The sequence below is a fragment of the Falco cherrug genome, chromosome 7 (genome assembly GCF_023634085.1).
Source record: "Falco cherrug isolate bFalChe1 chromosome 7, bFalChe1.pri, whole genome shotgun sequence".
NCBI lineage: Eukaryota > Metazoa > Chordata > Aves > Falconiformes > Falconidae > Falco > Falco cherrug.
The window spans coordinates 52314106-52327485 of record NC_073703.1 but is presented as its reverse complement, the minus strand read 5'-3'; the positions used below and the strand labels follow the sequence as shown (position 1 = coordinate 52327485).

Sequence of the window (13380 nt, the reverse complement as noted above, 5' to 3'; positions counted from 1 at the left end):
GTTTTTAATCCCTTCATTGCCACATACCAGTGTTCCTACGTCAGTGTAGCCTGCAGGGGAAAACCTAGTACTGTCAAAGTCCCGTCTGTATTCTGCGTCTCCTCTGGTGTGTTTCATAAGCTCGGATGTATGAAATTGCCGCGACCAAAGTGGGAAGTGCAGACCACACTAGTGTATGGGTGTCTGCTCTGCCTGGGCCCTCAGCAGCGTGGTTAGCTCTAGCTCAGTAGCACCCTGACTTTGCTCCTTGGGTACATTTATGTTCAACCAGACTGGTGCATGGGTGGAGCACAGCATCAGGGAGGGGTAGATAAGCAGCAAATGCTTTGAGATACCCAAGGGAAGGGTGGTGAGTGCTGTCTTTTGTTTACTTATTTAGAAGTGAGAGAACTGTGCTCTTTGTGCTGTCTTTGGACATGTGAAAAGACCTTTAAAACTGGGTGGGTGCAACTCATATGAGAAATACCAGCTGACATAAAGCGCTGTATGTTCTACACAAACTGCTCCCTGAGGAAAAATACACAGCAACAGTGTTCCCAACAAAATGCAGCTCTGTGACTCTTATGCTGTCTCTAAGATGGACATGCCTGATCTGTCAGGACACATAAGTCATTTTACCTTACAGCACTAGGTAAGAGATGGCCTCTGCAATGGCCCCAGTGCCCTCAAAGAGATGCGATGTGCCTTTTTATCAGAACTGGGCAAAACACAACAGGTGACAGCACAGCACTAGCAGACAGTGGACTGGGCTTGTTTCATCTCTAGTTCCTGTGCTTCCCTCTAAACCAAGAAAGAACAAGTCTTCTGTCATCTAAGGCTATGCTGTGACTCTGTGTTTTCTGGCACTTCTATTTTTTTGATAGCCCAAAGCCAGGAGACAGCTCAGCTTGCTACCAGTCATCAACCAGGATCCTCTTCTGTTGGGTACTTTTTAATGCTACATGAATCTCTGAATTTAGTTCTTCCTGAAGGAAAGCACTGAAATCCAGTCTTGCGTGTTTATGGAAAGCCTGTGTAAACTTTCCTCTGGAGGGCTGGTTAGTGCAGAAATGTCCTGAAGAGTTGTCACCATGAATATGCTGGGAAAACTCTTGAGTTCATATTAGCCTTGCAAGGATATCCTAGGTAGGCTGTGCTTGCCTGCTCCTTTTTCTTGTTAGTAATCACTCACCCCCTTGCTGTGTAATTAGGTCACTTCGCTTCCCCTTAGATGCCTTGCAGCATTTTCTTCCCTGGCAGCAGGGAGGATGCTAGCAGCTGCCAAAATCAGCTGTCTTTCACAGCCTCCCCTGTCATGGAAGGAAAAGGGTCTCCTGAAGCAGGGAGGAGTCCAAGCCCTACTAGCCAGAAGAGAGATTAATCCACGCTAACACAACCAAGCCCATTCTGCTGCTGGAACAGGATTTATTGAGCCTTGATGTGTTGATTATATATAAGCTCATTTATAAAGACATGCACGCACACTTAAGGATGTGAGCTGTTGTTTTCCATTACCTTATGTGAACAAACTGCACTTAAATCAAGGACTTGACCTAGCAGATGATTTAGCCAACTGACTGTGAGCAAGGATTTTGTTTAAGCATTTCAAATAATTAAGAGACTGATTTGAATCACAGCTGCCATTCCAAACTGCCTTGTGGCTGAAGGGATGAGGTGGGAGAAGTACATTTGAATTTTAATCTAATTTGCATTTAAATCCTCTGAAATGTTGGGGGGTTTTTTGAAGTCCTGAACTCTCTTTTCAGATTTCTAAAGCCAGTTCTACTTGCAATGCTCAAGTTTGCTGTGTTCTTGAGGAATGTTGTTATGGTCCCTTCTTTCTATAAACACACCAGTAATTGTTAATACTGATGTTGGATTTTAATTAGCTAGAAGTCAGTCATCTTTGCAAACTATGCCATTCCTTCTCCTGATATTTGGGAGGTTGAGTTTTAAGGAGATAGCCACTACTGTAGAAACTTTAAAGAGTGAAATGAAAGAGTAAAGCTGGAAAGAACAAATTCTCCCAGCTGCCCTACAACTTGCCTGTCTCCCTGTGGGTACTGACAGCCCAAAGTGCGAGTGCTGTGGGGAGAGCAGTGTTTTCAAACTACTCGTGGGTGTAGCCACTCCTCAGTTCAAGGAGGCTTCTCAGAAAGTCGGACGAGCTGAGTGGGATTGGAGGAAGCAGGGGGAGTTGAGCTACTTCAGAGAGGTGGAAGTGACAAGTGGGAACCCCGAGTAGGTGGTCTGGGTGGAAGGGAGTCAGCCTGGGCAGCATGCATCATACCTCTTCTCCTGAGAGGAGATGGTGGCATGATGAAAGCCCAGCTTGGGACATCTCTGGTGTCACTGTCATCAGAGGTCTGTGGTGGAAGACATTTGGACTTTTCTGATCCTGGATTTCATGTCTATGAGTGATGAAAAAATAAGATTTCTGACAAAAGATGGGGCACGTGATGGCTTTTGTTTTAGTGTCACCAGATTGGATTGGTTAGATCCTTACGACAGCACCATTACAGTGCTTAAAGTTGCTTTCCACTTTCAAACATACTGAATTTGTGCCCATGCTGCACAGCTGTTGTGTATTAAGTGTGTCTACAGGGTAGATAATTTTGTATCTATATGTAATACTCTAGCAGCAGCTTTACAGTATTATGAGCTGTGTCTAGCGTATTAATTCAAAACAAGTCTAGAAGTTTGCAAGTAGGAAGATGTGAGACAATAGTAAAAATATAGATAGTTTTTGGTTCTGTCAGACCATTCTCCCATGGGTTTAAAGGAACCAGGAACAAAATCTATTTGGCACCATGATCCCATTGATCATTCAACAACAACAGCTGGCACTGCTAGCAGAAGACCAGCCAAGAGCTATTCTGCATAATCAGAACTAGATTTCAAACCAGATGGATGTTATCCATAATGTTATTTGGAGAACAGCATTTTTTAGTTGAATGCACAATAAATTATTGCCTTTAGCTTTCGTTTTGGCTCTGACTGACAGTGGGAGTGGTATTTTAATTTGTATTGTAGTGAGGACAAATAGAAGGCAAAGTGAGAGTCAGACACTAAAACAAGAGAAAGAAAATGAGAAACATTGGCACAGTATTTCCCAACAGAACAAGAAGCATGCTGAGAAATCCTATTAAACAGCCATATTTCATTAAAATGTGCTGAAGGAATGTGACCCGAGCCTGAAAATGAGGACAAGTTTTCTTGTGAGACAAAGAGTATTTGAAATCCAGTGTGCCTTTGAATGTGATTGGGAAATTTTTCCCACCTTGCTTCTCAGTGTATCATATTGCCTGAAGTGCAGACAAATGCAACTTTATATACACTATCAGAAAAGAGGAGGAATGAAAACCTGTCTGTTCTGGAAGCACTTGACTCGGCATATTCATGACAATAACTAGGTAAAACAATATGGCAGTGTGCCGTAGCTTGAAAGGAATTTTCAGGAGACAAGAGTTTCTCTCAGTTGTGATTCTTAGTTTTACAAATTTCAGTGCTCAAAGGGAGACAGTACTTGCTGAATGGTGTTGTGAGCTTTTCCACCACAGTCTGTCTGCTCATGTGTTTGAAAGTTAGTGTTTGACACCTTCAACACCAGCTACAGGCTGCCCATGGCTCTGCAAATACATTCAATTACAACTTGCAGCATCCTTGGCCATTCTGGTTATCAGCTCTCCATACATATCTGTCCGAAGCATCTCAGTCCTAGTCAACAAAATCTGCTCTTCTCAGCTGTATTCCCTGAGCTTGGCCAACTCCACTACATTTTCAGTGTTACATCCTATTGTTAGGATCTTGAGATAAACCTTTAACTGATTGGATTGCTGGGGTTAAAAGAAAACTTTTGATTACCTTGAAGAATTACAGGGTAATTACTAGTGTAAACACCTTCAGCTCTTGTATATATTGGGTAGAAAAGAACTGGCTATTTCTGACTTTTCTCTTAGTAACTGTATGTGGAGTACTTCTATCCAGCCACCTCAAAGTACTCAGCAATGATAGATAATAAAGATGGGAAAAGAGCTTTACAAAAAAGTGGGGAGAAATTTGGTTAACATTGGGGAAGAGGATCAAGACACAACATTTTAAAGGAAATGTGCATTCTTTTTTTTTTTTTTTTCCGTCTCTACTCCAAACCTGTTGTGACCAGTACACTGTATTATCTCCATCTGCACAAGAAATAGAGACCAAGAAGGATTTTAAAGCCAAAATTTTTCAGATTGTGCAATGCTTATATCTTCGAAAAGCTTTCCTTCCAAGTACAGGCAAGTCATAAATCTGGGCGTAGGAGAGGAGAGGACTCCCTGTCATGTTTGGCTGTGTATGCAGAAGGTCTGCTGTGTTTGTTTTTCCTAAAGATGGGAATCATAATTGTCATTTAAAAGTTAGCTGTCCAGGCTCCCCTTGTGGTCTGTGGAGAAAGCTGAGCTCTCCCAGGTGCTTGTACCTTGCACCCCTCCATAAGTATGTCACCAGGTGACTGGTTTAGACCAAGTTGTCCAGCTCTGAGATGGCTGATGTTGGGAGATGAGCATCTTATCTCCTGTTCCCACCCATTCCTACTGCCCACCCTCCTCAAGGCTCGGAGATATGGTGTGTCCCTGCAGGGCTAGGTGTTGGACTCTCCTTGGTAATCCTGTGGCCTGACAGTCAGGCAGGGTGATCTTGTGAAAGGTTCAGGTGAATTCAGGGGAGTTGCTCTGGTATCTCATGGAGGGCAGCAAAAGAAAGGGTAGATCCCATCATTCCAAAAATATGATTTCCATTGAGATGAGGAGCCCTACTTCGGCTTTTATTGTCAGTGCAGTTTATAATAGCTCCGTACACGGTACCTCCCTGCAGCCTGGATGAGCCTTACATTTGACTCTTGTCACCTTCTCAGTGTTCCTTCTGCCTCTTCCCCATCCTTGCCCCACTTTCTTTTGATCATAGGGATCTGGGGTGATGAAATGCTGGGCTTTCCAGTGGTGTGGCTCACTGGGAAGCTGATTGATTTGGTGTAGTTTGTCAGCAGCAGAAAATGTGCTCTGGTAAATCTTTGCTGGTGTTCTGCTGTGTCTGTTGCTGTAGGCCCTCCCTACAGACATCACAGTGGGTACCTGCTCAGCATGGAGAGATGACATGGCAGCAGGTCTCTGATCTGGAGGAATTAACATGAGCGAGCCTCCCAGTGGTGCTAGTTTTCTCCTGAACAGCTAGGGGGGAGAAGAAAAGCAGTGTCTCTTGGTAATTGCACTGGTCCTCCATTTCAAATCTCTTAACAGCATACTCCTTTACAGCAGGGTCTGCTGGTGGGCTATGAGGTGTGTGGAAGAGACAAATGGCAGCTGTTCTGTAGCACACATGCAGGGGAAGGTGAAGTCTGGGAATTCACAAGTGCAGAGAGGCAGGGAGAGGGTGGAGGGCAAGGAAGAGTTTCCCTTTGCACAGTAGGTGTGCTTTGGAGAAAGCCAGGAGGCTCTCTGCTGGAGTGCCTTTGACCCTGGGACACAGTGGTGGGGAGACTTGTGCAGATGGCACACCAGCTAGGCACAGTATGCTGCTTTCCAGTGGAGACAACCTCCTGCTTTCCACTCCATATCTTACAGCTGCTGCTTTATGGTATTAACTCTTCCTCAGCTCTTTGTGGAGAGACTTCTGCCAGATGAGAGCCAGGTGGCTCTGAGACCTGTGTAGGCAGTGGATCACAGCAGCTGGTGAGGGCATTGCAGTGCACAGACTGCTTTATATCTTCTTCTCCATCATCACTACATTCCTCTGCCTCCTTACCTATTAAAACCAGCTTCTTCCTGCTGCTCAAACAGTGGTGCACCTTCAGTGGTATCCTGTCAGGCAGGGCGAGCAGTGCTGGCACAGTGGTCCTGCCTCTGGTTATTTAGTCTTGAAGGAATATGTGACACAGGAGCAACAGATTACTCCGGACTTTGCAACCGCCCTGCCCTCCAAGAAACATAACTAGCACACAGATCTAGAGGAGAGCTGCCAGCAATTTTTGCACAGAACTGGATATCTTAAACCACACAGCATATGACAATATTTGCTGTGTCACCCAAGGATTAAAACGTTGGTAGGTTTTGATGCTGTCCAAATATTACAGGATATTTTTTATTCCTTTTGCACATAATTTCTGCAGTAGCCTTTTGGTCCATGAGTGTGTCAAGCTGTTTCTTTTTCTTCATCGGTCTCATGGGTTAGCCAAAACATCCTCATAATATTCCTTAGCTTTTTACTGACTGAGCACCCAGACCCTAATTCTAACTGGGTCATCAGTGTGACTGAAGAGGGTGATGGGAAAGTCTCCGGGTCTGGAGCACTCCATCCAATAACTAGCTGTGCCCCACTGGAGGGAAGTGGCACAGCCTCACCTGGGAGATCCCAAGTCCACAGACCCATTTCTGCTTTTTTCTCTTCACTAGTAGCCACAATGGGCCCAGTTCTGTCCAGCAGGGATGGAAGGTACAGCCCTTTCCCAACAGATTTTACAATTCAAAGTTAGGACATATGTTTTGTTTCCCGGAAAGCAGCACAGCCAAAGTGGACCTTTAGGAAAGGGTTGTATCTGGGACCTTGTAGATATGCTCGGAGGGGAGCAGACCCGGAGGACAGCACTGCAGGAAGCAGAGCAATATGTACAGAGAAGCTATCAAATGGACACTTGCAAACTGAAATGGTGACGGGGCAGATAAGATTATGAAGAAGGACCAGCTGAGAAGGGTGCAGCGCTATGAGGAGCTTTCAGCGTAGTGCTGATAAAAGTATTGAATTTGATGAAAGAAGAGATGAGGAGATGTGGAAGAGAGATAGATATGATCTAATCAAGCAGCAAGGAGTGTGATTTTTGCTTTCTGTGGATGTATTGCTTTCCACATTGGGAGAGCTTTCAATGTTTTGCTTTATGTGGATTGGAAAGAAACCATAGAAGAGTTTCAGGTTTTGACAGTATCTGGGTGCCTAGAGAAGCAGGACAAAGAATGGCAGGGAAACTGCGAACATAATATGCTTTTGAAAATGCTACTATTTGCTGATTTTTTGTGATGTTTGCCTTCTAGATGTTCCTGAATATCTAGCCTTATAATTCAACTAAACTCAGACTCCAGGTATCGTTACTGTTAATACAAGAAACCAGTGCTTTGGAGATATTGCCCATACCCAGATTTTCAGTCTTCCCAGTTGCTGGAGTTTACTTCAGGTTTATGCTCAACGTTTCTCCTTCAGGCAGTTCCTGAAGGAGAGGCACAATTTCATGGTTAAATGGAAGTAATAGCATGTTTCTTCTTTGTCTTCTCACAGAAGTGGAAGATGAAAGGCAGTTTCATTCAACACTTCGTCAGCGGTCTCTGCCTGGAAAACCAGACCAGGAGAGTGGTGACCAACCCTTGCCAAGCAGGTGTACCTGGCCAGCAGTGGGAGCTGCTACAAGCAACATGATGGTAGCACAGAGATCTCCTTGTTTCTCTGTGCATGAGACTTTGGGAACAGAGGGGGATTGGGAAGGGAGGAATGATTTTATATGTCTGACCCTAAGTGTTTTCATTGTGCCCATCAGCAAGCCACCATTTCAGCTGAGCACTTGGTGTTTTTGAGCTTTTCAAAGAAGCTGGGGGTGAGAGGGAGATGAGGAGAGTTGTTGAAATCTTCCCATCTGTTGTCTTAAGTTCTCCTTTGTAGCTGATGTCCATGCACAGCTGCACCTAGAGAGGAGGGAGGACCCAGCCCAATACCTGGAGTGACCTGAACTGCCTTGCAGCTCTCCCCATCCATTCCTTTCTCTGCACCCAGAGTCCACGACGATGCTTGTACAAACATTGGTAGCTCTTTGGCTTTCCTGGCTTTTCCCTCTAACATCATGCATCATTTATGCATGTGTGTGTCTCGGTGAGGACTGGCCAGAAGAAGAGTCACCATGATGAGTGAAAGGGCTGGAAAGGAACTAGCAGACCCCAGGAGCAGGTTTGTAACCTCTTTGTGGTGGGCCCGTTCCTTCATCTGCCTGCAGTAGCCACCCCACAGCCACATGGGCTGAGGTTTGCACAATGCTGACAAGAGAGCTGGAAAAGGAACAATTATGTTTTATCAGCATAAACCAGGGGTTGTTTAGGGGACTATTCCCTGCAGAATTCCTGCTTTCAGTTTTTCACAAGTGGAAGGCCAGCCCTGCCTCCACAAGTGATCCAAGCCTGCAGGCAGCGCAGCTGGACCTGGGTTCAGGGTACCACACTCCTGAAGAGCTGGTCAGAGATGGATGCCTACAGTTTGGGGTGCTGGGGAAGCTGGGACCATTCTCTGGCTGCTCTTTCTCTGGTGCTACCAGACACTGCCCACTGCATCCCACACTGAAGGTGATGCACAGAGCTGTGTGGGCAACGCACACTGACAGTGCCGCTGCACTTGTCTCAGGCCTGTGGCAGGAGCCCTCCCAGTTCCTGGCTGTGAAAGGCAGAAGGGCACAGCCCCTATGTCATTGCAGGCTTCCCGCTGCCGGCTAGGCAAGAGCACAGGCCTCTTGCTGGCTCTGCAGGCCCTTGTGAACACAGGGTGGCATGACAAGCCACCCAATCCTGCTGTCTAGTTGCTTTTTACCTGCTCTTAGAAAGAGGAGGCAAAAAGGCCTGGGACTGCTCCCATTGCAACACCCAGCTCTCCTCCCTGTAGGCACCCTGGGGAGGTTAGCTGGTGAAGCTGAAACTGCCCCCTGCACAAATGCTGTCACAGTACAGGCCTGCCCTGAGAGATTGCTCCTTTGTGTTCTGGAGATACCAAAGACAGCTCTAGCTAGCATCCCAGTCCTGCTCCCAGTTACCAGTTGGCTGTAGCTGAGTGTGGGTTTTCAGACTTGCCAGGGTAAGTTTACCTATTCAAATTAAAAAAAAAAAAAAATCCCACAACCTTACCTTTTCCTACTAGGTCTGTTAAATTCCCCTCTTGGACTGGGTTTTGTAAACCAGTCCTCTTCTCCAAGAGCCTAGCAGGGGAGCCAGATGTGGGGCCACCTTCAGGAGGCAATTGATTGCCTGGATTCTTTCTGATCTGGTGTAGAAGAAACAGGATGTTCATTTGGATTCTAACAGCTGGCTGCTTTTGATCATGTCTCTATCCCTTTTTAATTCTCTTTCCTAGCTTGGTATTAGCCCAAACAGTTGACAAAAGAACAGATACTGTTCTTCAAATGTTGCATGCACTCAGAAGTGTTTGTGTGAGAACTGGAGGATTTGTTTTCTGTCCTCGGTTCTTTATTTAAAAACTAAATCATTCATATGGCAGGAGCTCTTTTCCTGTTTCCCCCTTCACTCTGACATCAGCTCACTATCTTGACACCAATTAACCAGATGAATGACCTGCCCAATCTGTGAAAACTCAGGAGGCAATTCCCTTTGGTCCCAAGCGTACAGCATGGTGCAGCCACACTTCTGTGTGGCAACAGGGGCACTGACTCTGCAGAGATTTCTCTTTTCCTGTATAGAATTGCTTTGGGCCTGAATGACTGAGGCCAGGAAAGAGCAGAGAAGGAAAGAAAATAGTAGGAACAGAAAGAGGGCAGGAAAGACAAATCCACTGGGGGAGAGATGCCATCCTGCTAGCAATTGCTTTTCTATACAACAATATGCAGGAGATGCTGCTTCCAGAACAGCATCATTAGGCAGTGGGAGACAGGAACATTCAAGTTCTCACATACTTAGCTTGAAAAAAGTTGATGCAAAGACAGATGAAAGGCCGTTGAGCAGGTACTGTACATAAGCTCTGTATACGATGAAGTGCTGAAGGGTTATGTATTTTCATCGAAATGCATCGTAAGTGCATGATCTGAGCTTCCTCCGTTTCACTCACCAGCAGCTTAAGGGTTGCATCTAACAGCATGTTCACTCCACCACCAGGTACTGCTTCCTTCCTCCTTGCTCCCACTGTGTGCGCAGCTTTCTTGCAGTTCCTTCTTCAAAACTGTGCTAGGAGTAGGACCCAGCTCCTCTACAAACAATTCTCATGACTGCTGCAGACCACGGAAGCTTTGCTCTCCGAGCTGTGGGCCAGCCCTGGTTCAGAGGGCTCGTGTCAGCACACTGGCTACTGCCCTTGACTTTGTGTTGGCTCCAGTGCTGGAGGCACCTCCAACGCAGTGGAGGTACCTGGACTAGCTGTGCTGATCTGTGCCTCTCTTCCTACTGCTTACCGCCTGGCAGAGTGCGAGCTGGCCTCCGTTTGGGGCTGTGAGCTGGGGCAGCTGAAGACTGGACACTCTCCTTCTTCAGGTGCCCCAGCCTGGGGGAGAGAAGGGGAAAGGTAGACATATGCTAGATGTCAATAACTGAAAGTGCTCCTGGAGTTGGGGGCTACCAGAGTCCTAAGTCTGTGGTTTTGGACATGTTCTCCTGAGGTCACTTCCCCACTGCTTACTCTGCTGTCAGCTAAAGCACTGCTCACAGGACCTCCCCGTAGGCCCAGTGCTGACATCCCCCCACATCATCTTCTGGAAGCCATTGGTTTTCAATGGATTTTAGCAGTTGCTGACAGGGAGGTGCATTACAAAAGGTTTTTTTCAAGTGTGGGCAAACTAAGCTCCTCAGAACAAACAAAGTCTTGTCCAGATTCATTATTAACATACTTTCCACTTCCCCTGCACTGAAGAGAAGGAGGAACTGTGTTAATCTGCGGGTTTTTCCCCCAGGGTCCACGCAGTGCTGTGTTTTGGAACAGGACTCCAGTGGGGTTTTTGGAAGCAAACTGGCTGAGCCCTCAAATTTGGCCCAATGATTTGTGTCTTTAGCAGTCAGAAGAAGCAGCTGCTCGCCCTTGTTTCCCTGTTTACTTTAAACAGCCCCCTTGACTGTCAAGACAGAGCATTTGCATTGGTAATACCTTTCAAGAAAACTGTTACTGTATCAGATGTTTTTTCATGTGCTGTGAAACGGTGGGGGTTTATTTAAGGGGAGCTGAAACTGCTGTTGTAAGAAATAAATTTCAAAAGGTTTATTTTCCCCACTCACTTGTAAGTTGCACTTTGCCAGATGTAATTTATGTGGAGCCCAGATTTGTTTTCCCTTTTCTTGAAGAAAGCATGTGCCAGAATCTGTTTAATGCCTGGAATAAAATCCACTTTGAAACAAGTGTTTCAGCCTGGTTTTATTCCCCATTACTTCCTATCGGAAAAGAGACTCCATCCTTTCTTGCCTGTTCCCTGTCTCTGTCTTTCACTGGGTTTGTCTCCCCAAGACATACATGCCCCAGTTCTTTGCACGGGTTCCTGGGTTGCTTCTAGGGGGATACTGCAGGAGCTGGTGGAGAGATTTCTAGGATACAGTGGCATATCAGTTGAAAACGACTGAAGAATCCCTCCTCAGCTGGCTAGGTGGGAAGGCATCCTTTCTGGCCAAAGTTAAGAACAGTTAATGGACTGGCTTTTACATGCTGAAAGAAATAGCTGGGAGTGGAGGGGTTTAATTCATCCCGTTACTCTCTCCTTGATCTTTTCTTCAGGCTATTGGCCTGCCTATTCCTTACCAAGCCTCCCCCAACGGGCTGTCTTCTGCCCCTAGCTTGAGAGCAGGGAAGCATCACCACCCACAGATGTCTCCTAGCATATGTGATGCTAGGCATCAAATACTGTCACTCCCCAGGCAGGCTGGTAGGCTTTCCTAATTTCACCTTACTTAAAAAAAAAAAAAAAAAAAAAAAAAAGACCAGCCAGCAATGTCAATTTGGAGGCTTTGAGTTTAAAATACAGGCTTAACTGCCTGCTAGTTCACCTATAGAGCCTTCTTCAAACTAGGCTTGCCTAGGTCTGCCTCTACCGAAAGTAGCTGTGCCAGGGTCTCCACCTAGGGAAGGAGGGGGAACTAGGGCTTCCCTGTGTTGCCTGGTCATGTATCTGATGTTCGACGGCTATGGGAACTCAATAAAAAGGAAAAGAGTTGGGGCTTTTCTCTTAGTGCTACTTCCGTAGCAGGACATCAGTTGGGCTGTGTCCCTGGAGTCCTGCCATGCAGGCGCTGAGTGATGACTGCCAAAGTGCCCTAGAAGCCAGGAGATTCTCAGGCTGTAATGATGGCTCGGAAGATTTTAATTAGTCCTGTCTAGGAAAATGAAATACTGATCTTCTGAAGAGCCAAACTGTGGGGGTTGGGGGCGGGGGGAAGGAGAAATGGGTGAGGGATGGGTTACCCTCCAAGGAGGACAGGGATAGATACGCAGTGATCTGGCACTTAAATGAGGTAGAGAAGAGTTTGGAATAGAAATACTTGCATCAGAGGGGACAAGAACCAAGTGTGGGGAAATTATAGGGGAGTAATTTCTTTGCAGAAGGTTGAAAACATGGAAGCACGCAGTTGGGTCAAATTCAGTAAATGCTTTGTCTCAAAAGGCAAATCAAGCATTGTTTGGATTTGTTGTGTTTTGTTTGTTGGTTTTTTTTTTTTCAAAGTACTCAAATAGTTCATTTTAGCACTCACAAAGCAGACTATTTTCTTAGAAACAGATATTCTCCAGGCTACATTCGGTCAGACAGGTGCTAGGCGATACCATTTTTCTGCAGTCTGTTAAAAGGGACTTGCCTGATACAGAGACCTTATGTGATTGTCTTCATTCTCAAAACCCTCTGCTGTTGGGCTGCCAGGTGTGTTGAGGTGGCTATCCCTATCCCTCTGATTGGACTTTTTCAGTGTTTTAGAAGTACGTACTAATTGCAGAAGCCCCTGGAAACCTGACTGCTGCCCTTCCCTCAGGCAAGCGTCCTAACACGCTTCTTGCATCCTTACTCTTTCGATCTGGTACTGCTTGGCCCACACAGCTGAAGAGCTCCTGATTCCCTCCCTCTTAGAGAACCTAAGATTCATTCCTTCATTTTGACTTGTGAGCATTTTAAGCACAAACGAAGAAGCCCCAGAGAACTGCAAATGCTGAAATTAGATGTTTAGATCTACCTGAAACTAAACCTGTTTTCAGGCCAGAATGAGGGAGCATTTCTGTGCTGGAAATGACACTGGGTAAGTTAGTAAGTATTCAGACCTGCCTATTTTTGAGTCAGGGATGTCCCATTTGAATGGAAATAGTGGCTTCTGCCTGACATATCAATGAAACTTGTGCTTTACGAGTCATTAAAATAGATCCCACTTCATCTGTACTGCATGGTGCAAAAAAACCCCAGAAGATAAATAATACACTTGGGACAAAATTGTGTTATAATGTGATTTTGGTGGAAACCAGCTTACGTGGTTTTGATTTCCATGGAAACTAGTACAGCAATGCTGCTTACCGCTGCCTGCACTGGGGCTGAGCCTGGCAGTAACAACAGTAGTGGTGTGTGGGTGATGAGGTGACCAGCGCCTAGAGGGATGCACAAATTCATGAGCGTGAACTGAACAAAACAGGGTCACTGACCTAAAAAGCCCCCCATGGGTC

General features: G+C 45.9%; 1 protein-coding gene across 1 annotated transcript in view; it reads left to right on the top strand.

Annotated features, from left to right (window-relative positions):
* Positions 1-11091, top strand: part of GALNT16 (polypeptide N-acetylgalactosaminyltransferase 16) — a 77146-nt gene extending 66055 nt beyond the window's left edge. The window contains exon 15 of the mRNA XM_055716791.1: positions 7282-11091. Within this exon, the coding sequence (XP_055572766.1) occupies positions 7282-7419 (138 nt within the window). The 3' untranslated portion in view covers positions 7420-11091. The remainder of the gene's footprint in view (positions 1-7281) is intronic.
* Positions 11092-13380: the final 2289 nt, after the last annotated feature.